Source organism: Nymphalis io, chromosome 25 (genome assembly GCF_905147045.1).
Source record: "Nymphalis io chromosome 25, ilAglIoxx1.1, whole genome shotgun sequence".
Lineage (NCBI taxonomy): Eukaryota > Metazoa > Arthropoda > Insecta > Lepidoptera > Nymphalidae > Nymphalis > Nymphalis io.
In genome coordinates this window covers 4,127,459-4,154,773 of record NC_065912.1, presented here as the reverse complement: position 1 = coordinate 4,154,773, position 27,315 = coordinate 4,127,459, and the positions used below count along the sequence as shown (strand labels likewise).

Here is a 27,315-nt window from a genome sequence, read left to right as displayed (position 1 = left end):
TTTCTTAAATATTTTTGGAACTATTTATTTAAATGAATCAAAATTACCCTTTTTATGTTATAAAAAAGTTCCAAATTGTTGTAAAATACAATATATAATAGTATGCATTACATACATTAATTACATTTAAGTTTTGTTTAGATTTGACTTTACAAACGCGGCGTTTTGACGCTCGTCTGCACCACCCCATCCCCTCGACCACATAGAGGCGCCGGCGCCAAGATAAGTATTGATCCTGAAACACGTGTCCCAAGAACAACCTGTAGGCTATGGGAAACTCATCCACCTGTTCTTAAAAGCTTTACGAGGTAAGCGTGCGAGCTTTTTACGGCCATAAAAGTTTTAAAGCCGCATTAGCTTTGGCACTTTAGTTTTATTATTGTTTTCATAAAGTTAATTCTCAATTATTTAATTACTTTGCTAAGGGAATACAATTGAATTAGAAGTTTAGACTGGTTGGTATTCCGGATTAACAACGCTAATTTTTTTTTATTAATATGCGCTTGTAATTTATCTCGTGTTCGTCAATCAAGGAAAACATCGTACTTGCATTTATCAAATCGAATTCTGCCACATATGCTTTCACTGACCACCCTTTAAAGCAACGTGGTGCAATAGTAAATAATATAATATTATACAAACCCTAATACATATTATTAACTTTTAATAATAAATAGTATCCATTGATCGAAAATTACATTTGAAAAATATTGACTATGGAGTATATTATATTATTAGTTTTTATATATCTAGGAGAACTCCAATGATCCGAAACACAGACAGCTTAGGGGGTCGAATAGACCTAAATGCAGCTAGTTGAATCCCAAGCAAGCCCCAATAAGATTGCACGTGCTTAGTTTATATTTTAATAAGTCATAACGTACTATAAATATGCGTACGTATAAAAACACTTGTTTCAAAACTTTCATACAAACTACGCTTACAAGTATCAATCGACATTGATGACAATGTAAGCTCTATTTCTTTATTTTATTTATTTAAAATCGAACTACGAATGAAATTTACAATATTACAACATAATAATACATAATGTAGGCAAAACAAGATTTACTGTACTTTAAATTACAGGTAATTTACAGCATGCTTATTATTAATTTTAAATAAAATGAGTGAAGCCGAGATGGCCCTGTGGTAAGAACGCGTGAATCTTAACCGATGATCGTGAGTTCAAACCCGGGCAAGCACCACTGAATTTTCATGTGCTTAATTTGTGTTTATAATTCATCTCGTGCTTTACGGTGAAGGAAAACATCGTGAGGAAACCTGCATGTGTCTAATTTCACTGAAATTCTGCCACATGTGAATTCTACCAACCCGCATTGGAGCAGCGTGGTGGAATAAGCTCCAAACCTTCTCCTCAAAAAGAGGAGAGGAGGCCTTTAGCCCAGCTGTGGGACATTCACAGGCTGTTACGGAATTACGGTTACGGAGTGGCCAAAATATAACATTAATTACATTTTATAATTATTAATAAACAACATATGATAAAAATATATAAATCCGTCTTATAAAGCAATAATATCTTTACACACTATTTACTTTTTTCTCCCTTTTCTGGCGTGTATCTACGCAATTTGAGCGCAAAATATTCTGCCAATGTCACGTATAAAATAGATGACATATGATATAAGATCATTCGGTTTCAAATTTTGAATTGTTTAATGATGATGAGCGAAAACTATGTTATTCTACAGTAGAAATTTGAAAAATATTATAATTAAATAAGAAAATATTTGGACACAACAATATTTGATAAATGGTGAGTAAACTAATTTCAAAAGAAATTTCATGTCTACAGGACGTTGGAAAAGTTAACTCCACGGCGGGAAATATTTGTTTTTTGTTAGGTAACGATAAAAATACAGATAAAACACAACATGAAGTAAAAATTTAACATTGTTATTTAATAAATAGTAGAATCTCGTTGTCTAGCTATTAGGCTATTATACTTATAAAAAACTCTTGTTTAATTAGTGCATTTGTTGAAAATAGTTTAGCAATTAATTTATTAATATATATACTTTTATTTTACGCCTTTTGTTTTTTTTAAATATAACATTAAGGCTATAAAACATACCGCTTTATCTCAACAAGCGATACAAATTTCAACAATACACTTTTCAGCGAAATATTTGGCAATATAACATAATCTATTTAATATAAACGTAACACAGTTATTTTTTATTTTATTTTATAATAAGTGTATTTGTGTGCAGAGAAAATAGATACATACTATACTTAATTATGAAAATCGATGGGTGTGTGTGTATAGCGATGTTTGTGTGAGCGCACGTGGGTGTTTGATGTATTAATATCGGTGGTGCTTTTAAGGTTATCGCTGTGTGGAAGGTGATCTGGCCCGATAGACCGATGCCATGCAACCCGGGTGTACACACACAGGAAGTACACGTACAACGCACGCATTTTTTTTTAAAGATGGTTGTAAGGTGTTTAATTTTTTTTAAATAGCAAAATATTATAATGGCATACATTCAACAGTTTTCTGCCATATATGTGTTTCAAATTTATTTGATTTTTTTTTAATAATAGTTAGTATAAGATGCAAAACCAGATTATACCGGATTGTTTTATTAACATTAATATATCAAATTTAAGCCACAAAAACCAGAAAACAATCTCTAAATTTTTTTGCTACCTAAAATGATTAGTTCTTGCATAAAAAAAAACTCGTATACTCTATCATATTATCAAAAAATATTTTCAAATTACACAAATCACTATTTTTGAAAATAATCTACATATTAACCCAAAAAATAAGATTCAGATTATAAAATCTATGTGTATATATACAATAGTAGCTGACATAAAAATGACGAACTAACAAACGATATAATATAAATAAGAATATACAGTACCAAAACCCCGTTCGCCTGTACTCCATTACTAAGCCCCCGTACAGTGCGCTCGTTAGCTTTTATTTGGACGCCGGACTCCTGTTCCAGATTCACTGCTGGCCATAATAAATATAAAGTTATTGTACGCAAGCTATATTGAATTATATATGCGTTTATCATACAACCAGTGCAATAAGTTTTACAATAGTTTTGGTTAGTTCTGAGGTTTCTAAGCTTTCTGCCGAATTATATTTGGTGGTGAAGTATTGTGTAGTACCCGGTCAAGGATTGGACTAATCCATCTCCACCAAAGGATGTCGTTGAACGCGTCTAAGGGAAGAATAACCTTATGCACACTCCACCAAGCACTTTGGTTCACCCGCATGGTGGTGAGTAAACCATTAACAATAGCACTTCCAAGGAGGATTGGCGTCAGGCAGGCGGCCGGCTATAAAACACTAGCCAAAACATGTGACATGCCGTGAAGAACCCACGTAGTGGGATAAGGACAGGAAGAAGATATGTGGTGATAAAGAATGACGTCATGTTATGCCGTTTCGTACTCTGTACACGGCCATCGCAGACCATTATTTTAAATATCTACTACAATATATAAGCTTCTGTTCGACTGAAATTATTTATCATATGGAGATTGCATATTAATCGGATAAACGGTTTCTCCAAGAGTTCAGAAAAAAAAACTAAATACTTACTTAAATTAATATAAGATTACATTTAATATACACACATAATAATCCTTACACGAGTATTTTTAATACTGATAATTGATAACGACATTAATTTTCTATTGGCTATATTTTCGTCCATTGCATTCGTTACTATAGTTACCAGAATACGAAAACTAAATAGGCAATATTAGTTACAATTTTTTTTAAATACAGTTAAGCTAAGCTTAAGCTTATATTTTGTAACTTAATCTTTTTCATTGATGTCTTGTAATTTTTTGCATAATGATCTTCGCGTTTCAATAATAATATTTCAACTTTCTTGCATCGACATGGATATTATTTTCTGCGCTAGGAGCATATATGTATATATATATATATAAATATATATATATATATATATATATATACATACATATGAGCAAATCAAATGTTATCCCCCGCTTATGTCAACTGTCGCTATTCATAATGTAAACAAAAGAAAAACATCTTCCTTGTGATTAAAAAATGCACAATGATCATTTAAATAAATTGTTTTTTTTATAAAATATCTATATAATAATAATAATATAATAATAGGCGGACGAGCATATGGGCCACCTGATGGTAAATGGCCACCAACGCCCATAGACATTGACATTGTAAGAAATGTTAACCATCGCCTACATCGCCCATGCGCCACCAACATTGAGAAATAAGATGTTATGTCCCTTGTGTCTGTAATCACTTACCCTTCAAACCGAAACACAGCAATACCAAGAGCTGCTGTTTTGTGGTAGAATATCTGATGAATGGGTGGTACCTACCCAGACGAGCTTGCACAAAGCTCTACCACCAGTGTATTAAGCAGAGTATTATATTTTATACTTATCGTTAATTCTTACAATGTCATAATCTTTATGTGATTACTTCTCGTTCTGTTTTCCTAGTACATACACTGATACAACATCAATGTTAAAAGAGTTTATTTTCGCGCAAGCACGTAAATAAATAATAACAACAATAAATTGAAATACCATTTAATTAAACGCCATTCCACGCGGTCACGATTTGTACAGTAACTTTTTTTTAATTTGTACTTATGTAAATTGAAAGAATTATATATTTTTTTAAATCCATAAATAGGCAAAAACATCTTAATCTTAAATAAAGACATATTAAATCTCTCTGTTAAAAAATTTAATATTAGGAATATTTTGAAGAAGTTTGTTTTGCTGTTTTAGATTTTATTATTTATTTATTTATTTAAGCCTCAAAAGTATGTTTGTACATGAACAAGTCCTGCAGTGTACGCCGGGATCTTTCTCAGTGTTATCAGCGTTCAATACATGTGCACAGTTTAATGTTCTCATTCTGTTTTATTCCATTAATTGCCAGCCGACGATGCCGCCAGTCAGCCAAAGCTAAATCATAACTCTACTATTAACACGAGTACTATTAATAGTTTTATTATTTAAGGTATACTTAATAATATAAAAAAGTAACATTTAAAAAGTTTTTATATCGATCAATAAATTGTAAGTTACTGGAGTTACTTAATTTAAAGTACAAAGTGCATAACATTAAAGAAAAAGTTTTAAAGTTTTTTCTATTTATATTTTATATTTTTGTTTGCTTAAAACTTTATATGACCGTAATAGTGTAGTTTGTACAGCTTCGTTCGTGCCCCGTACCTTTGCCGTGAAAATCTTCATTCGTGTTTTGACGAGTTACTTTCACGTTTATAATATATATATTTAGCTTAATTCGTTAAAAACTCTAGCCAATTAAAACCTTCTTTTTATTATATATCTCTTATCTCTCTTCTCAATTTGAAATATATCTCAATCTTCAAATTGAGAACAGATCAGTGTCAACAATTTAATATACACTATGTCAGTATACTGATTGCGAAATGACATTCTCACTACACATGAACTATGAGTAACCGCCGGATATTCGTTGGGATAGCGCTGAAAGTCAATTAGCGAAATAACTTTTTGCTCGTAGCCATTTAATTTTCTTACTCATATTAAATAGCGGCTTCCCTTTGATCGCTTGACGCACATTCCCGTGGCTATACATAGATTATTCGTAAGAATATTAATTAAAAGACATCGTTTATTTATAATACTTAGCTTCAATGTTTCATTTGACATGTAAGATAAAAAGTAAAAAAAAACTAGACTGTAAATTAATTTATTTTTAGGAAACGAACGTTACAATTAAATTAAATAAAAATAAGAAACATTAATAAAGCTTAACTAAGTTAACAAAGATCCCAATATAAAATTAAGACATATTAAAGAGAAATATTAAAATAAAGAAGACGCAAAAGTGAAATAATAAAAATAAAAAAAAAATAAGCAAGTAAGAAAATTTAAACCACAGCTACATATAAAATTAATTAAATAAATTATAAAATCTATAACATCAAAACAAACACTTCTTCAAAATATTCCTAATATTAAATTTAAATTTATTAATAGAGAGATTAAATATATTATTTAAGATAATTAGATTGAGAATAATATATTCTTTATAAAAAATATATTTCTTTCAGTTTACAAAAATACAAATTAAAAAAAAAATAGTTTTTGTACAAATCGTGACCGCGTGGAATGCTGTTTAATTAATGAAATTTGAATTTACTGTTGGTATTATTTATATGTGCTTGCGCGAAAATAATCTCTTTTAACATTGATATGTACTAGGAAAACAGAACGATTAGTACTCACATAAAGATTATGACATTGTATGAATTAACGATAGGCATAATAACCAAGCATATAATATTGTCATAATTATCGAAAAAACATAATTACGTTATTTCTACAAAAATACAAAATAAAATAAAATCCCACATACGGTAACATTTTTTTCAAAAAACAAGATGGAGTCAAATAGGTGTTTTTTTTTATTTGCAATAAATTTACGTCCCGTCAGACGTCAGACTAAATGCCTTCACAAATGTAGCGTGTAATACTTGCGTGTTTTAGTGGCGCCAACTCGCCTGGTGTCCGGGTGGAGCGATAATTCAATGACACGACCCCTAAAACTGACCTTCGTTTTTATTAACTTTTGACACGTTGTTTCTACTTGACATATTGAAACATTGCCAAGAAATGTCCCAATATGCAATGAGGTTTTATATTATGTTTGATTAAATAAAGGATTTCTGAACTTTAAAATACAATGTTCTAAATTTAAATTTAATTTTCGAATAGCACATTAAATTTAAATTTAACGTGTTAATTTTAACACCCATAGATTTTTATTTATCATTATCTACTTTTTCTTGTAAATGCCATGTGAATAATATTATAAGTAAATACGATAATAAATACACCGTAACAGCCTGTGAATGTCCCACTGCTGGGCTTAAAGGCCTCCTCTCCTCTTTTTAAGGAGAAGGTTTGGAGCTTATTCCACCACGCTGCTCCAATGCGGGTTGGTGGAATACACATGTGGCAGAATTTCAATGTAATTAGACACATACAGGTTTCCTCGCAATGTTTTCCTTTACCGTAAAGCACAAGATGAATTATAATCACAAATTAAGCACATGAAAATTCAGTGGTGCTTGCCCGGGTTTGAACCCACGATCATCGGTTAAGATTCACGCGTTCTTACCACTGGGCCATCTCGGCTTAAATAAAAATAAAAATAAATAAATACACATCATCAGCTTATACTCTCCGAATGAAACTAAAAAAAATGCATTGGTAAATAATAAAAGTTACAAAATACAATCATTCTATTGCATGTATGTGTTTATTTATCAAAATTATTAATTTTACACACAGATACAATTTTCAACATTTCAATTTTTTTTCGGCATTCCATAAATGACGTGTGTTCGTCACATATAGAGCGTATAATTCCTACATTTAACCCCCGACAGCCCTTAGTTTTTACTTTACTCGCGTTGACTTGAACTTATCTCCTAAATTATTAACGATACAGCTCCCACAATTAAATACTCATTAACTACAACTATACATATTTTACGACTTTTTTTCACGAGTGACCTTTGGTGCACTTGATTAGTGCTCATTGAGTAAGTAGGTCGTATATATTTTAAACCTTATCAGTTTTAGTTTATAATCTACAACAATATTTTCTATGGTTCTGAATAAATTGAAATGTGTACGTGAAATTCTCGCAAGACCATTTACGGTGATACGCTATTTTGATGCGTGTATGCCTTAAATTTTATAATTATTGAGGTCAATGTCGCGGATCACATACTGACATTTTACGATCATGTTCTCGGGTGAGTTTCGAGCTTATTGTTAATAGTTCTTAAGCTCAGTTTTAACTTTTGGTTTAGATTTGTTGTATAGAAAGTCGTCTCGACTTTTTAATGTTTCATATACAGTGATGATACTTAAATTTAATTAAAATCAATATATTTTAAGAGCATTACTTTTACTAATTTAATGTCAAAAATATTCAACGGATTGTAAAATAATTTATACACAAGCACAAATAATACTAAGCTTGTATGATCGAAGCAAATAATAAATGTAATTGAACCCGTGAAAAAAAAGGTTCATTTTATTATTGCGCCATTGGATCATAGTTTAAACAAATTTTGAATCTAAAGTAAAAAATTTGAATTGTATATTTTTGTGAAAATTCAAATTGGTCTATAACTTTTTTATGTGTGGCGCCACATAATAACATCCAAGTGCTAGCAATAACTCAATGACAACACGGAACACACGTTGTCAAAGTGACCCTAGTTTTTTTTTAAAATATTTTAACACCATTTTTGACCCCTCACATGTCACCTTTGGGAATTTAGTTTAGGTAAATACAATTATATTCTATACGATATAAAACAGCATATTTGTGATTATTTATAGATACAAATATCGTCCTGGGATAGAGCGAGAGAAGCAATCACTCTAGGCGCCAGGTAGCAAGGGGCGCATAAATGTCAAAAACAAAAATTACTAGAAGTACATAAGCGTTGTCCAGTTTTAATATATGTGGTAATTATTATTTATATACCATTAACTGAAATGCAATTTATGTGAAGTGAAAGCGCCGACCAAAAGGCGCTGAAAGACAATCTCGCTCTACGCGTATCAAAAGCCAGGCCGGTACTTTATGACTTCGTCCGAGTTGAACAATTATCACTTTTTAAGCCAATAATGAGTTTTAATCGAAGAAAATTTATATCTTTGGTTACGTTATTGCATTTATAGAATATCTAATCATAGCCTATGTTACTCATAGATAATGTAGCTGTCTATACGTGAAAGAAATTTTGAAATCAGTTAAGTAGATTTTAGGTTCATTAATTATAAAAAAAACATGCAAAAAATCAAATATTTCCTCTTTATAATATTAGTATATAAGTATAGTATTCTTATCTATATCTGCATGAAACTAAGAATTTATTTCGTTTCCCACTTGTAAAATATTAAAAACCAATACACGATGATATGCTACTTTGATCTATATAGGATAAACGTTATTAAGGTCAATGTCGTGTATCATTTTCTGAAATTTCACGATGTTTTGCGAAGAGATTCGTGTTTGTTTTCACATAATACCACCACAGAAAAGAATTTATTGAACTCAAGTTAAGTCACAGGGTAGAACAAGCTGCACGGTCTACGATGTTTCCAATCCCAGTAAACATGATAGAATTTGAATATATTGATTTACAAAAAATACAGGGCGGACATATTGAATGGAAATTTATGTCAATGAAATATTAATAGTAATAAATACACCAGTAGAAGTAATAAATTTTATTATTTGTTAATTTTAATATATAACTTATGAGATATTTTAAATTTAATCAAAACAAAATATAATATAGTTAATTCGATGACAGTCTAACTATTTTTTAACTTTATTACCAAACAATAGCAATGTGCGTTCTGAAACCGATTATATTTTTATTAAAACAAATACAATATAGAAATATGTAATTATTAAATATATTAAGTGAAGTACATAAATAAGTATTTCTAAAAATAGCAATTCAAGTTTTTTAAGGAATTACTAATAATCATATTTACCCTCCCAAGTAACGTTAATTACTTGTTGCTAGGAGTGAGGACTATAGCCTCAGGGGTAAGATCGAACCTGCGACATCGCTAGGCGGCCTGAAAACCATTGCGCTATTGGCAAACACTTTTTTAAAGACCTATAATTATAATTTGCTTATTGTGTATTCCTTGAGTAAGATAAATTAAAAACATCCTTATATTGCCGCACGGGGTTACTCGAATTTGTATGAATGTTATAAATAAATATGTATGTTACGATATCGGTTTGATATTGATAGACTTTTATATCCCTTTTTAGTACTACGCCACAAGATGGCGATGCATTATCTAACTAGTATATTATATGCCTTCAATACCGACCGTCATGAAAATATAAATAATTGGAATATAATATTTTATATAACACAGACAGGACTCAAAATTAACACGCAAATTCGGTGGGTTTTTTTGTAAATTAAAGGAGGGAACTTAATTATCTTATCATAACCACAGTCTACATAATTACATTACGTACAAACGGCCTTATTGAAATACGTTCTAGCGGCTAAATAGTTAAATGCCGATGTCTCTCTTTTTGTCATCAGTAGGCTGACATTTATTAGAAGAAAACAGAGCATGGTGTAACTATGAAATTAACAACGTTTATTAGTAAAGGGTTTGATAAATATCTATATTTTTAGATTATAAGGGAACGTTTGTATAGTAGAACACTTTATCACTCAGGAACGACCAGTTCCATTAGAATAAATATTTTTGCGTAACAAAGTCTTTTTCTGGAGGTTTGTCACCCGTCCGAATATACAACTTTACCCGTAAACTTTAAGGACGGGAGTGGAGTGCAGTTATGTGAACTTGTAATATCAAAGGCAAAAATAAATATACTAAGAAAGGTAGAATTTTCTAGACAAAAATAAAATCAATATATACATGTATTTTTTCATTTCATTCCATATATGACCATTCTGACACTATTTTACGCCGTGTAAGGTTACATTGCGCAAATGAAGCCCCTTTCTTCTCTGACTGACTGAACTAGTCCCCCTGTGAATATGCCAGTAGTGCCAAAGTTAAAAGGAAATTGAAAAAAATAATAGAAATGAAAATCATATTCTAAACAAACAATTCCAAAATTGTGAATTGTTAAACATTAATATCACAGAGCACTCAAAATATTTTTTCATCCGAGGGCGTGCATGGGCGGCATATTGACAATAATGTAATTTATTAGCGGTGCGGCGCCGGCGCAGATTTTAATAATTTTTTGCGCGACCCAGCTGACTGACATGACCCCAGATTTGTCAGGATTGCGATAACGATTGACGTTCGTTTTTTAAAATTTTTAACTTTTTAAAATACCGTTAGATTAGCTGAGTGGCGTTGGGTACAAGTATTTTAGAGCTAAGCTTCTGGCAAATGAAACTAGTTTGTTACTATTAACTCTGTTATGCTTTATGTAAAAAACTCACTTCATTACTCGCCTGTGAAATGTTGACAACTCAACTTATAGTGATATACTATTTTGATCCATAAATTCATAATTATTATGGTCAATGTCGCTTATCTTAAGTTGGCGTAAATTATGTTAAGTTTTTCATGAATTAAAAATATTGGAAAAGGATAAAGTTATTGTTTGAATTTGATATATATTGTTAGCTTGATAAAATAATCATACTGTAATTTCAAATAACTATTGAGCATTTTGTAAAGAATAGCCGTGCCCATTAAAATAAGTCTGCATAATGAATAGAATTTAATAAGTTATAATTTATATTATTGTCATATTTACTACAAAACGTGATTTTTGCTTGTTTATTTTTTATATTGTATATTTAAATATTTCGTACTTTTCTTATTTAGTAGCTCTATTTTGACTACCGGTTCCGAAAAATATTATAATATGATTAGTCAGTTGAGTACTAGCAAGAAGCTCGCATTGTTTGGTTTTTTAAAAAGAGGAACGGTAATTTTTGAGTTGTAAAACAAATTGTATTACCACTGTGGATAATATTGAGTTATATTAAAATAATAAAACTGTTAAGACGGAGAAGAATGTTTGAATTTTAATACCTTCGAAATTAAGAAAGTTTACAATATTTATTATTTATTTATTTTATACATCATAAAATACTTATATAATTATTTTTCTTTATTTGTATGAGACATTTTCAATAGAGTGTTCCTCGTCATTAGTGTATTTATAAAACAAGAGCTGTATAACGTTGTTAGTAAAATGAAAGTTAAGTAATCCATCACTCAACTTTAAGCTCTACCGCGCCGCTTCAAGCTGCAAGTATGCACAATTATCTTTAGGCCTCTTGTCTACTTATCTTACTTACTATAATTTATATTTTTGAGTAGTATTCGATTATATAATAGACGATTTGGCCTAAGATTGGAAGAAACCGCTCTTTAGCAATAAGGCCGCCTATTGTAACATGATTTATTATTCTATTTCTTTACTCTTATGATACAGTCTTGGTGTGAAATAAAGTGTACATGTATACAGTAACAGCCTGTAAATGTCCCACTGCTGGGCTAAGGCCTCCTCTCCCTTTTTTGAGGAGAAGGTTTGGAGCTTATTCCACCACGCTGCTCCAGTGCGGGTTGGTAGAATACACATGTGGCAGAATTTCGATGAAATTAGACACATGCAGGTTTCCTCACGATGTTTTCCTTCACCGAAAAGCACGAGATGAATTATAAACAGAAATTAAGCACATGTAAATTCAGAGGTGCTTGCCCGGGTTTGAACCCACGTTCATCGGTTAAGATTCACGCGTTCTTACCACTGGGCCATCTCGACTTATGTATATTATACATAAGTCGAGTACATGTATATTATAATCTTAATTATTAGCCTGAACGAACATTTGACGGGTAACGTTGTACATTGGGACGGGTGAAAAACCTCCAAAAAAAGACTTTCTTACGCAAAAATAATTATTCCAACGGGAGTGGTCGTTCCTGAGTGATAAAGCGTTCAACTTTACAAGCGTTCCCTTATAATGTAAAATACACAAACTTTTGTGTATATAATATCAGTAACATAATTGAGAATTAATAATGAAAATGTCCTCCAGACCGATTTCGGCCACGGCGGCCAATCTCAAGGGAGATTAGCCAACTACGCAGGAGATATTATAGTGCACAAGTGTGTGCGCAAACATAGGTGCACTCTCTATTCGCTAGCTCTCATAATGCGATGGGACGGCAACCCGATACGACCGGAAAGAGATCAGGCGCAGGATCAACGGCTTTACGTGCTTTCCGAGGCACGGGAGTGTACACACTTCCAACTTCCAGACTCCGGGCCCGACCTGGGAATTGAAACAAGGACATCCGGGTCTGCGGCCTTATATCAAGCCACTAGACCAAGGAGGCAGTTATCATATCAATCAGTAACATAATTGAGAATTATTATAATAAACACAATAGTTAATATAGTAGTCACGACAACCGCCTCAATGCTACACTTTTAAATGTATTTATAAATATAACTCATGCTTGTATGTTACATTGTAAATTTAAGCATACGGGTTGTATCTCATGACGCAAACGCTGCGTTTAAAATGTTTTAATTTAATATTTCATTTCACTTGGACAATAATGGTCACCAACGCCCATAAACATTGGCATTGTAAGAAATGTTAACCATCGCTTACATAGCCAATACGCCATGTGGAACCTAAGATTTTATGTCCCTCGTGCCTGTAATTACACTGGCTCACTCACCCTTCAAACCGGAACACAAAAATACCAAGTATTGCTGTTTTGCGGTAGAATATCTGATGAGTGGGTGGTACCTACCCAGACGAGCTTGCACAAAGCCCTACCACCTAATTAATGTGTTTTTTATAATTTTCTTCTAGCCAAATAATAGCCAGGTGTCAATTACAACTAAGCAGCAAGGCTTATTGGACCCAAGTGGACGTAAGTTGGACGCAAACACAGTTGAACTATATTTTCTCACTCTCATCGACTAATGGCAGTATAACAAGAACATTTTAATAATCTAGTACCTACATACAAAATATGGCACTCCTTGTGACATAGCTGTGATACTGTTGAACTGATTTAAAATATTTTCGAAGCCTTATAGGAATCACACTACATTTAAATTAATTATGTAACTTATCTAAGACATAAAGGAAAAGCTCTCAATGTGCGGATTTCGTATCAGAGCAAACGAATATAGATTCAGGATTGCTGTAAATAACAAGAGAAATCACACGGATTCAGATATCTATGGCTCCAGCATCCAGTACACGTCTCCGTTCAATGCCGAGCGCATAATGGATTGGAAACACTGAATTAAAAGATGAAATAAATACTCAATGTTGATCAAATATAATGTACGTGGTATGAAGTAATACGTATTCAAATTGCATTTTTATATTGTCGCTTGCAAAACTTTAATAATCGTTTTATTAGCCCGAATGATTTCATATTTTTTTACTATGACCTTATATTTACATTTTACATAAGAGAGAAATTTGAAACTAAAAAAATATTAAATTCAAACAATATTCGTGACTAAAATAATCCATAGTAATATTGATAACATTGGTCGCACACTGATGATTTTTATTACAAGTTTGCTTAGAATTAGTTTCAATATGTTTTTATTCGTTAAAATAACTCATAATTCATTGACTTGATAATACGATACGATTTCTACAATGCGCGGTTAGTGTTAAACTAACAGTTACGCCTATTATTTGTGCGCAAGAATTTCAAGTGGCCTACACATGACGTACCTATACGATGACGTCACAAATGTCAAGTTACAATTACTACTCGATATGATGACGTTTGTCGTCGAGTAAAATTATTATATACTAGCAGATGACATCTCGCTTCGCTAGTCGTAAATTATTTTTTTCTATGAACAATAATTATAAAAAAGCAGCAAATTATGCTGCATAATAAATATCTATAGCACATTTAAATTAACAACATCCAAGCGTTTGAAATCAATGGAGTAACTGTAAATCTACAATAATGAAAAATTAAAATGAAAAAACATCGTTATTTTACGAGATACTTCAGTACACAAGTCCACACTGCCACCTAATATTAATATACCTAAATAATATAACATATTTTCCCTAATATAAATACTTAGGGATTTATTAATCACAAAAAACCATTGATAATATTATAAGTATATTTCGTTCAGAATGTGAGGCCACCCCAAAATACAAAATCTCTTCAAAACAAGGGTGATTGACGTATCGGTTACATCGCATGTGGTTAGTGTCGGGATTCAATCAATGCGTATGGATTTTATTTGTTTTATGATCTAATATTACCGTTCAAAGTGGATAATTACCCGACTAAGGAGGGTATTGTGTTAAGCGTGTGTGTGCGTTTATGTGTACAAACGTATGTTGACGGATTTATTAAGTTTTGTTCCGAGGAATTCCATGTGAGAGAACAATACTACGCATTAATCGTAAACATTAAAAAAATAGTAATTCTTAAAATTGTAAATTCTCTTCTGTATAATTATAAATAATTATATTATATACCATCAACAGATACAAAATTATTATATTAAATTGTTACTTTTTAATTATTTTTTATATTTAAACGATAGTAAATAGTTCTCATTTATACAAAACAAATGTTGACTGTTTAGTCTTAAGCGCCATCTAGTGCCTAATAGCAATGTAGAAATAAATGACATCTAGTTTTAAGTGACTGAACTGTCTTTCTTTAATCACTAAAATAAAGCGATGAAAATAAAAATATTTATTACTTAAGTTTCTTTTTAAATTTAATGAAATATATTTTACAAATGATTATATAATAAAAGAGCTTGATATAATAACGATAACAATACTGCGTACGGCATCTTACAGCCAATAGCTGAACTTAGTATTTGGTACTACAAACGCCACCTACTGGCGTTATTAAAAATGACAATATTAATTAATTTCTAATAGATGGCAGTGCAAAATTAAAATAATATTTTTTTAAAAACAATAAAATTATTTAATAACATTTTATTTGTTAGTGTTAAAATAAACAACTTTTATGATATAATTTAATTAATGCGAATCTTTAAAATGTATGCCTATCTAAAACTTTAATGTTAAAAATATAAAGCATTTGATGATGTTCATGATTTTTTTCATTAAGCCAAATAGGTAGTTTTAATATTGGACGTTTTATTCAAGATATAGATTATTATATTAGATGATAAATATCTATTTTTAACCTTTTAAATTTTATCTGTGAGCAAAATTACCATACTCACGTGTGCTATGTAGGTAACGTAGTACCCACACACTATTATTACGCATTCATGCATTAAAGTTATTTTAACGCGGAGATGACTGATGAGTAATGAGCTTATAAAAGCAATCAAAAGAGCATTAACAGCTTTTCATGTAAACTTCATCATTGTTTACTTCAGTCAAACAAATCGAATTAAACCGCTTTGCTGTGAGTACTTTTTTATTATTTTATCCTTTGATATGATTCGAAAATCGAACACTAATCGAAGTGCTCTTCTTTTTTCAAATAATCAACTTTTTTTATTTTACTTTCGATTGAATCACTAATCGAATTTCGAAGTGATTGATGTTCGAAGCTTTGTGGTAGCGATCATTAACACTGTTCAAAGAGTTTTTTAATTAGCGGTTAGTATTTTATGCACTATGAAAAGAATAATCAGACTTCGGTTATTAATTGGAATGATTGAATAATTGTTTGAACTCTTTTTTTGAAGAAGTACCTACATACCTTAATGTATGACCAATTAAATTATCTTAATTATTTCGAACAAATTTATATAAGCTGTATGGAAATCTACTGGTACGTACTATCTCAATGCTGTTTTATCATTGATATAATCAAAATGCAAAGTATTATAGTAATTCGTATTTGTGCAGATCCATTTTGGTAGGATAATTTCGCAATGTTAGACTTAAGGCCTCCACTAATTGTTTAGGCTTGAAGCTTATTTCACTACTCTGCAATGCGGGACGATGGATACAAAAATTTAATATTTTATTCGACACATGCATCCTTACAATGTTTGCCTTCACCGTAGAACGAAATGAATTATAAACACAATTTAAGCACATGAAAATTCTGTCGCGTATGCCCGGAACCGAACTCACAATCTTAGGTACGGAGTAACACGTTCTAAGGCCACACAAAGAATATACTTTTCAAACTCGAAATGTTTTATTAAAAACTTCTTTTTACTTTTTAATCGATGTTCGTTGAATCATTATTTAAATTTGGAATTAAGAAAGTTCCGTTAGATGTCCTATCACTGTCGACATTTGCAATGTAAATAGGTACTCAGAGACTCAATGATCTCAAGTCAGACGACTCACTCACCAAGTAACCCAATTATCGGTCTTCAAACTTAATTTGTTTTTAAATCGAGACCTATAGAAAACCAGTGATGGTTCAAAATTTAAAATAAATCTCACTTTCAAATTTAAAAATATATACGAAAAATATTATAAAGTTATTATATTAAGTTTAACCACAAGGCCATCTCGGCTTGACGCGTGAATCTTAACCGACGATCGTGGGTTCAAACCCGGGCAAGCACCACTGAATTTTCATGTGCTTAATTTGTGATTATAATTCATCTCGTGCTTGACGGTGAAGGAAAACATCGTGAGGAAACCTGCATTTGTTTAATTTCATTAAAATTATGCCACATGTGTATTCTACCAACCCGCATTGGAGCAGCGTGGTGGAATAAGCTCCAAGCCTTCTCCTCAAAAGGGACAGGAGGCCTTAGCCCAGCAGTGGGACATTCACAGGCTGTTACTGTATGTTAAGTTTAAATCAACGATAGAATGAATATTGCTTTTTTTTTAAATTGTAATTGCTAATGTTTCTATGGCTGTAAAAGTGACCACTATAGTAGGTATGTCTGCAATAATTGTTATCCTTTATTAAATTGATGATCAATAAACCGATACCGATACGACGCAGAGCTTCGACCGCAAACATGCCACTTACAACCACTCGGCCTCTCTGGGCACCACTTATATCTACCATAGACAATATCACTTTTAGATAGAGCGACTTCATTTATACAATTTTTTTTAATGAATCATAAAGTACACAAGTCGCTAGTTAGAAAATTTTAAATTTAAATAAAGCTGTATGCACAATCTCATTTGTTTTTATATGAAATTATTTCGTTATTAAATAAATCAATTTTAGCTACTTATTATAAGTGAAGCAAGAACGTTATAATATTATATTCCTAGCATATTTCGTTTTTACGCGTACCAGAGCGGGCAACATCCGATTTAAATTTTGCTTAAAAGATAAGATTAACATTAAAAATTTAGAAAGATTATAATTTATAAAAATTGTATATTTTTTCTTAATTTCAGTCACGAAGGTCATCAAGAAGTCAATCTTTAACCTACATGGGATCCGTTTGGTTCATCGATAAAACGCATGATCCTAAACGAAGATTTCCGGATTCAAGTCCACAAAGTTTCATGAAGCTTTCCAAGTCTAAATATACGTTTCGTAACCGTCGGTATGATATTCACTCCAACTTTCATCGTTAAATTGGGATAACTCGTTGCTTATTTTAATGATTACTATAGAAAAGACTGGCAGCGAGAGTAGGGGAATATCCAATGAACGTGTGTTTGTACACACAATTGTGCATTATAATATCACCTGCGCTAGTCTCCATTGAGAATAATGATGAACGCTGTGGATGAAATTCTACTGACTGACCTGGTTACAAGATGACGCCATCAAGCTCAGCAGTCGAATGAGGAAACCGCCCGCGGTACTTATTCAAGGTCTTCAGGTATACCTAAACCGTTCCATTTTTTGATATTTAAAAAAATGAGTAGTAAATACATTTAATCTCTAGTGACCTGAGATGCAACGGCTTGTAGACATATATCGTAACCGAATTTCACCGGTTCGTATCCGTCATCGAACGCACAGAGAATTCCATGTACTATATAAGTATTTACAGCTGCTTTCGTTAACAAACACAATGAAAAAAAAAATCTCAAGAATATTGACACAAAAAATAACTTGCCGTGGAACAGAGCTTAGAAGAAAGCTTCAAATGCATAGTTGGTTCGTACTATTGTGCCGTATGCTCATTCCTTTATGTAATTAACACCCTCAAACGGTCCAGCTGGTAAATAGACGCATTATATTATTTATCTGCAGTTTATTTTATTACCCCAAGTAAGGTATACCATGAACACGACTATCACCCAGCAGACATATATATATATATATATATATATATATATATATATATATATATATATATATATATATATATATATATATTTAATTTATTGTCTGTGAGATGACTAACTCTATGGTAAACCACTTGCCGGGATCAGATAACCTCTCATCTCGGAACATCATATAATACTAATATAAAACGCTCATGAACACCGCATTGTTTTCCGATTAACCATAATGATATTAATATAATAAATTTAATTATATAACAATCTATGGTATAAAATAAACTACATATGTATGTATATATGTGTATAAAAAGTAAGTAGAGAGCCGAGATGGGTTAGTGGTTAGAATGCGTGAATCTTAACCGACGATCGCGGGTTCGATCGGTGATGTGCTTAGTTTGTGTTTATAATTCATCTCTTGCTTGACGGTGACAGTTCACTGAAATTCTGTCACATGTGTATTCCACCAACCTGCATTGGAGCAGCGTGTTGGAGAAAGCTTCAAGACCTCAAAAAAAAGGAGACAAGGCCTTAACCCAGCGGTGGGATATGTGTATAGCGTATACTAATTCGTGATTATTAAATAAATTTATAAAAGAAATGCCATATTCAATAGTGGACCACTTCCATAAGGCGTACAAGTCGGTATAGACAATGATTTTGGGTAATATTATAATTTCGAGCTTCATATATTATATAGAAACTCTATAAGTATCAAAAAATAATGAAAATGATACTTCTAACTAGTTATGTAGCTACATACAACGTAAAACTAATTTTTATGCTTGTTCGTCACAGACTAAAATATTTTTACAATATCGGCATATACAGATAAGTATAAATTAAAAAACACATTCGAACCTCAACGTGACATAGAAGTAGTCACAAATTCGTTAATTTCCTTCCGATCATACATTACGTTAGAGATAATATAATTAAGAAGCAACAGCACTTCTAAACTGCATGCTCGGTCTTAGAGATCCAAGGATCCTAGGGAATTTGACATTTCAGGTGGTTAAAAATATTATTATTTTTGGCTAGGTGGGTTCGGTGTCTTGTAGGCCTAGGCAGTTCAGGTCTTCTGTGAGACCTCCCTTCATTACTCACCCGTGAAATGGTGACAACCGAATTATGGTGATATCCTATATTGATATGTGTATTCTTCAAATGTTGGTCTATGTCGCTTATCACATTCTGACAATTCACGACCGTTTTTTGCTGCGAATTCCGAGTTACATATTGGTATACTGTTCATATTTTTATTTGCTTGAATTTATTGTTTATTTTATCAAATCAATCATACAATAACAAACAATCGTAATTAAATTTATTTATAATTCCCTAGCAATTTCTTATATTACTTAATATGTGCATACTTATATGGTAAATAGAGTTCTTTATACTGACGTATGTAAATTTTATTTTGTAAATTATCCTTTCAAAAGTTTTAATAAATGTCTTATAAAAAGTAAAAAAACAAAACAATGGCAACCGCTACATCAATTTATAATACTTAATTTTAATTGCAATGAAATAATCCATAAATAAAATTTTGTACTAAAACAAAAAAAAATATCACGACTTCATAAACTTCCTCTCAGCACACTAAAAACGATAACGCTACGAACTGACGTATTAAAAAGAAAATTTATGTTGACATTTCCACTCACCTACTTTTTTATTGGCCGACCGCAATCTCTCAGCGCGCCTGATTGGTGTATTTAAATGTTGAACTAATGACAGAAAGGGATAACGCGCAAAGGGCGAAGGCTGCACACGGTAAGTGCGAAAGAGACGGATAGACACTTCTCGAGTACTTATTGATGCGACGTGTTAACAGTAGACGCCCGAGCATGTTGGGCGACTTGTACGTGGTCTTTTAAAGTAGATATTATCGAGAATTGGCGCGTGCAATATAATTAATAATCAGATTAATTTTATAAGCTCTGGTTAGTGTTTGTCATAATTAAGCAAATCCACTAAGCGGATTGTAATGAATTTGAAAACGAGGATTACCTTCTGAGTAATCTTCTGAGACCTTAAAGATTGATCGAAATGATTAAAGGGAGACTACTAACTTTAAGATAAAAATAACAGACATCTATTAATTCATACCCAAACATTAGATTCAAGACAATTATTAGATAAGTCATTTTTGTTTTTCCTTTGTAACCAGTTTATGTAAGACTTTAAATAAATAAATGTAAATGGAAATAAGCTTTATTTAAAAAATTAATAATTAAGCTTTATAAAAATTATATGGGAAAATATTTTATGGCTCTTATTAACAATTAATAATATTTTTAATCATACACTTTTTTTTATATATATATGGCCTGGGATGGCAAATGTCTCTACTCCACCTGATGGTAAGTGGTAGTAGAGTCCAAACGCGACAACGGCCAGTACAGTCGGGAAGAATGTTCTGTACTAGCCGTCCCCGCCTTGCCGGCCCGCAAGATGCCTCTTCACGCCTCGTTTGAAGGAACCCGGGTTGTAAGAGGAGGGGAACACGTGAGCTAGTAAAGAATTCCATTTTTTGGTAGTGCGACAAAGAAAGGAGTTGCCGAATTTCTTTGTGCGCGATGGAATTGATGTCACTTTACATGAACAAGAAAACATGATTGAAAACATGACTGATCTTATTTAATAATCTCAGTTTTATAATGTATTTGTATTATACAAACAGAAGATAATAAGCCTTATCTTATAAAGTTGGTATATATACCTACGCACAATATCTTGTATAATATAATCAATTAGAGATGTTGAAGATCAAAATATAAAAAAGTTCTATTGTTTCTTCTAGTTTAATTATTTTTTTGTGACTTATATTTTGAATTTAGAATAGAGAGAAGGTATGTGTTGTTATCGAAATAAAAAGTAAACCATAAAACATCGCCAATAATTAACAAATACGATTTTAAAAAAAGTGTTACATTACTTCATAAAAATTCTGAAAGATGTGAATTTTATTTTTATTAAAATAACCAAACTAAACCATGAAAATATCTTCAACAGCCAATACAATGATGCAGCACAATTCGCTTAAGACCAATGCGATCAAATTGAATTCATGTAAACATCTTCAAGAAAAACTCAACGATCCCCACTACTTACGCTACTTTAGAAGCTTTTTTAAAAAACGACCGCCCCAAACTGTCGCTGTCACTTTCTATCCCTCGATGCCATAGCGGAAAGTGGACTGTTTCTATCTCTTTCGGAGGCTAAGCGCTCGTCAAGCAGGCGGGCAATTCATCACCTAAAGTTTATTCGTTTGGAGAACGCTTTGCGGTGAGACGAGTTTGGACGCGCCGTGAAATATTTAAATTTAATGTGTTCGAAATAAAAATGGAGTCGAAATTAAAAAATTTCAAGAATTCCCTGACTTTACAAGATTGTGAGAAGACAAACTTGAGTTTAACGACCCCTTTCTCGATAAACGATATTTTGACAAAGGAAAATGAAACGAAGTGCGATTTTGAAAATGGAATGTTTTGTTCGTCGAACGGTTTCGGCGGGAAAGTGAATTTTTTAAACAAGCCGACCAATTATACCAAAGAGGATGATTATACGAAAAAGGAGGTCATGGAAAAGAGTATGAAATATTACGATGACTGTAATTTTCGTGATTATGCAGACGATGGCGCTTTGGATATGTCGAGGAAGAATAGTTTTCCGGTCACGGAATTATCAGGTATGTTTTATTTTAAATTAAAATTTTATATACCTAAGCAAAAATGATTGCAAAATATTATTTAAATAAAAAGGCTACTTTCTAGCGTCCTTGTGTTATTCGTACGATTAATCGTTAGCATCTGCTTTTAGTAACAATAATCTATTATGTACCTGACTGTATAATATATAGCATATTATATAATACTATATATTAACATTTTTTGTCAATTAATAAGGAGAGGATACTTTATAAGTTCGAGAGTATTTATTTCGTTATTTTATAAGTGTGTGTATCTAATAATCATCATAATAGCATTTCCAATAAGGTGCAGGCTTATCCTGCTGACAACTTTAGATTAGTAAATGTATATACAAAATAGCAGTACGTATTTATTCAAGTTGAAGTTAAGTCATCTTACAACAATAAGTGTTATCGTGATTCTCCTTATAATTAGATGTTTTTAAGCAAGGAGTTTTGCACAAGTAAAACAAGACATTTTGTTTTTAATTATTTGAGGAAGACATATTAAATGTTCTATCTGAGTTATGTTTAAAATCACTTCATTACCCACACGTGAAATGTCGACAACTCATAGTGATATACCATTTTGATGCGTGTGTATTTGAAATGTTTTTATTATTATGATCAATGTCGCATAACACTTTCTGACATTGACGACCGTTTTCTGTCCGAAATTGTTCTAACAGAACAGCCCTACTGATATCTTACTTGTAAGAAGTATTAACCACTTTTTAAAAACGTCATCAACCATGGAATGAAAATGAATGAATGAAGATGTTACATCCCTTGTGCATGTACAGCGTACTCAAGCCTTAAAATATTACTTGTTATTGGTAAACTGATTGGTAAGTGAGTGGCTGTTCTCGGATTGGGTTTAGACAACGCCGTAGCAAAGGTGAAGGTATTCCATCCTGAAACAATTGAAGGCTTAAGAAAGACAAGACGGTTAATGATTACAAGTATATAAGACATAATTTTATTCAAATAGTTCTCAGTCGACAAATCTTAGAAGAGCAAAGACTATACTATAAAGGGACGATATATATCCGATTTTTTTGTTTTCATATTTACATTTTGCCATTGGGATAATATGTACCTATATTTTTATTATGTCGTTATATACATTTTACACAGTTTTAGGGAATAAGATTTTTTTTTTTTTTGTTAATTATATAAAGGGTCATCAAATTCATAATATGTGCTATTTAAATACCACGATCTCGAAACTAAAGTTAAGTTAAAAAATAAAATCTAATTACCTTATAGTTAGTGTTATAATACTTATGTTATGAAAGTACTAGGTGGTAGGTAGGTTGCTTTGTGCAAGTTTGGAGAGGTACCACCTACTCATCAGATATTCTACCGCTGAACAGCAATTATTAGCATTGAGTTCTGTTTTGAAGGGTGAGTGAGCCAGTTCAACTACAGGCATTTGCCCGTCCGCCTAGCTATAACATAAAAAAAGCTTAATATGTATTCTAAATACGATGCCTATTAAAATTGACATTACAGTTTTTATTAATCTGTGGACATAATGGTAAAAACGCAAATGCAATGTCATATAATGGTGTCGCTTCGTGATGTCTCTTCGCACTTATAAATACCCATTATTGAGGTTAGCCATTAAGAATCTTTTAAAGCAGTAGAAACGAACTTGACAGTTTTTATTTAACTTAAAACAATGTTTGCTAATATTATAAATGCGAAAGAGAGTTTTTTTTTTAGGAGGGGTATAAAAAGAACATACGGTAACTAGCACCGCCGCTCTCACGCGGTCGTAGCCGCGGGATGATACTAGTACACATTATAATATTTGATATATTTGTATTGACATACTGATTTTATAACTAATTTTTCTACGTATTTTAAAAATTAACAGCAGAAAATGATAATTAAAAAAGTTAGTTCTATTTTTAATTATCATTTTTTATTTTACTATTATATTATATACTTACTTATTAATTACGCATCATATACATATTTTTTACTTTTTAATTAAATCGTTTCAAACTTAACCAAATCGCTTTTATCTGTCTTCATAACATTTAAAAAAAGAACCCATTCCGAATTCAAATCGGCAACAATTACGACACCAACAATACGTAGATAATGGCTAGTCCACACTGGTGTCATTCCGCGACGTCCCTCCACTTGCTATTACTATTACAACGCCTCATCACTGTAAGTGACGCTTAAACGCACTACCCGGCCGTTCTATTAAGTAATTACAAGTTAGTGCCACGTGCCGGGCACATTAACTTGGAATTGTGTAGCATTGTTTAAATATCGATCATAAAACTGTAAGCCATTCCTTTGTATAAGTTTTTTTTTTTTTCATATTTTTAATAATGGCACGTCGCTTCGTTCGTTTCGTGATTTGAATTATTACAAGTTCTAATAAACTGTGTTATCTGTAAAAAAATGTAATATGTTTAGAAAAAATTTGATTACACAAAAATTGGAGACAAATGACAGTTATACAATTAAATTATCGTAAATAATAGCAACACTATATAACCCAGTCATATTTAAAATACTGAACAATAACAGTTAATTTTTAAAACATTTATAATGATTCCTTCATAAACTAAAGTTATCCAAAGAAATAACAATAGGCATCGCACGCAAAAATACGGTTAGACCTTTTCAACGTTCATCCTTTCTCTAATGACCGACGACAATTTGCGTAATGGATCCATTGTGGAGCCGTCTTTATACGCGGATGGCGTGACGCGGTGTTATGTTAAATTAATCGCTACTGTGAACGCAGTTTAATGATTTGATTTTTTTTAAACCATAAAGTCACATTATATGAAAACATCATACCTTTGTTAATAACGGTGATAACATTTGTTTAATTTTAACGGATTTATTGCTTGAGAGTAAACAAAAACATTCTCTTGGCGGTAGAGTCTTGTGCACTCCCGTCTGGGTAGGTACCACTAATCATAATAAAATTCTATTCACCGCCAAGCAGCTATACTTAGTATTGATTTGTTCCGGTTAAAAGGGTAAGTGAGCCAATATTACCACAGGCACAAGGGACATAACATTTACAAGGTTGGTGGCGCATTGGCGATGTATGGAATGGTTCATATTTGTTTCAATACGAATGTCTATGAGCGGTATTGACTTACCATCAGGTGACCGACTTGCTGAGGAAAACCTATTAAAATATTCAGGTAAAGATCTATAAGCCTAAGGATGGGTTTCAATACTAAGATGCGTCTTAAATAACCTTTAACGGATTCACTTATAAACGTATGCGGCTGTTTACTTAAGCATTGATTCCTCTTTTTCTCTCATTATTTATTTGAGATTTGAAAGAAGAACGAAGACATTCGAAAGAAGCATTAAATGAATCACCCGCTAAGCAACGTTATTTTTTTTATAGAATAGGCAGGTGGACGAACATATGGGCCACCTGACAATAAGTGGTCACCAGCGCCCATAGACATTGGCACTGTAAGATGTTAAGTAAAGTGTTTCTGTGTTTGCGTGATTTAATTATATAATATACATAATTTGTATGTTAATCGTTATGTTAACTACTTATTATTATTATATTAATTTAATAAAATATATGAACGCCATCGAGACTCAGAGTATTTTAAATAAATGATATAACCTATATCATTAGATATCACTTTTAGGGTTTTTCGTGTACAGATACCACAATACTAAACAGTTTTTCATTTGTTATAGATGACTACGACTCGAGGTCCTCAAACACCGGTTCCCCCGTACGCCGCTCTAACTCGTCCCCTAACTCCGACATCGGGTACAAGCCGTTCAATTTACACTACGAGAGGAAGTGCGCCACCCCGCCGCCAGATCACCGAATAATGCACTCCCCGAACTACACGCCTATCGAATACTCGCAGAACGGTGGCCGGAAAAAGCGGTCACGAGCCGCCTTCTCGCACGCTCAAGTCTACGAACTGGAACGGCGATTCAGCCAGCAGAGATACCTGTCCGGTCCGGAACGAGCCGACTTAGCGGTGAGCCTCAAGCTCACCGAGACACAAGTGAAGATCTGGTTCCAGAACCGTCGGTACAAAACGAAACGAAAACAGCTACAGATGCAGGAAAGCGGCATGCTAGCTGCAGCAGCCGCCGCTGCGAACCATGCGAGAAAAGTCGCAGTAAAAGTCCTAGTCAACAACAACGGACAACCGAGTTTACCAGACATAAAATACCAAGCACCAATGATCGGCAAAACATTAAATCCAGCGCTGTTCGCTCCTCCAAACCTCTTGGAAGGATCACCAATATTAAAACATTTTGCAGGCGTTTATGGCGTTGATTTCGCAAAGAATCCAGAATACAAAGCGCTTTTACAAGAATCGTATAATCAAGCGGTCTTGCAATCTCTATACGGACCTCATTTAGGGGTAAACTATCCCAATATACCGTTATCATATATGTATTATCCTGGTCATCCCGCGTTCGGGATGCCCATGTCCTGCGAAGCGGATAGAGCTCACGAAACATGTATCGAGCCTAAAGAATTTGGGGAGAGTTCGATGAAGGATGAGAGACTTATTGATAAAAGTAAAGCTCCTGTTGAAGTTAATGAAAACAGCAACGAGAGTATGGCGAGTAATATCGAAGTAGAAAATTGATTTCCATTCACTGTTCATAAGTAATACATTTTGTAGCGTACACTAATTAATTAATTAAGGTTAAAAGAATCCAAGAAACATTTAAAAGAGAAACAGTTGGAATTCAAGTCTTCGTATTGTCAAAAAACATATTGGAATTGATTACAACTGATCCAGTACATATTTCGATACTAAAGATAATTTTATAAGACTTAAA

The 27,315-nt window shown here is 32.2% G+C and overlaps 1 protein-coding gene across 1 annotated transcript; it reads left to right on the top strand.

The window, feature by feature from the left end:
• Window positions 1-22,091: 22,091 nt before the first annotated feature.
• Window positions 22,092-27,144, top strand: LOC126778206 (uncharacterized). Its single transcript, XM_050501681.1, has 2 exons — window positions 22,092-22,491; window positions 26,200-27,144. The coding sequence occupies exons 1-2, from the start codon at window positions 22,146-22,148 to the stop codon at window positions 27,117-27,119; spliced, it is 1,266 nt and encodes a 421-aa protein (XP_050357638.1). The 5' UTR covers window positions 22,092-22,145; the 3' UTR covers window positions 27,120-27,144.
• Window positions 27,145-27,315: the final 171 nt, after the last annotated feature.

What these genes read in the sequence shown, in the direction of transcription:
- LOC126778206 (XM_050501681.1), top strand. Translation starts at nt 22,146, where the DNA reads ATGGAGTCGAAATTAAAAAATTTCAAGAATTCCCTGACTTTACAAGAT. An exon ending in TCCGGTCACGGAATTATCAG is followed by an intron (nt 22,492 to 26,199) that starts GTATGTTTTATT and finishes CATTTGTTATAG; the next exon opens with ATGACTACGACTCGAGGTCC.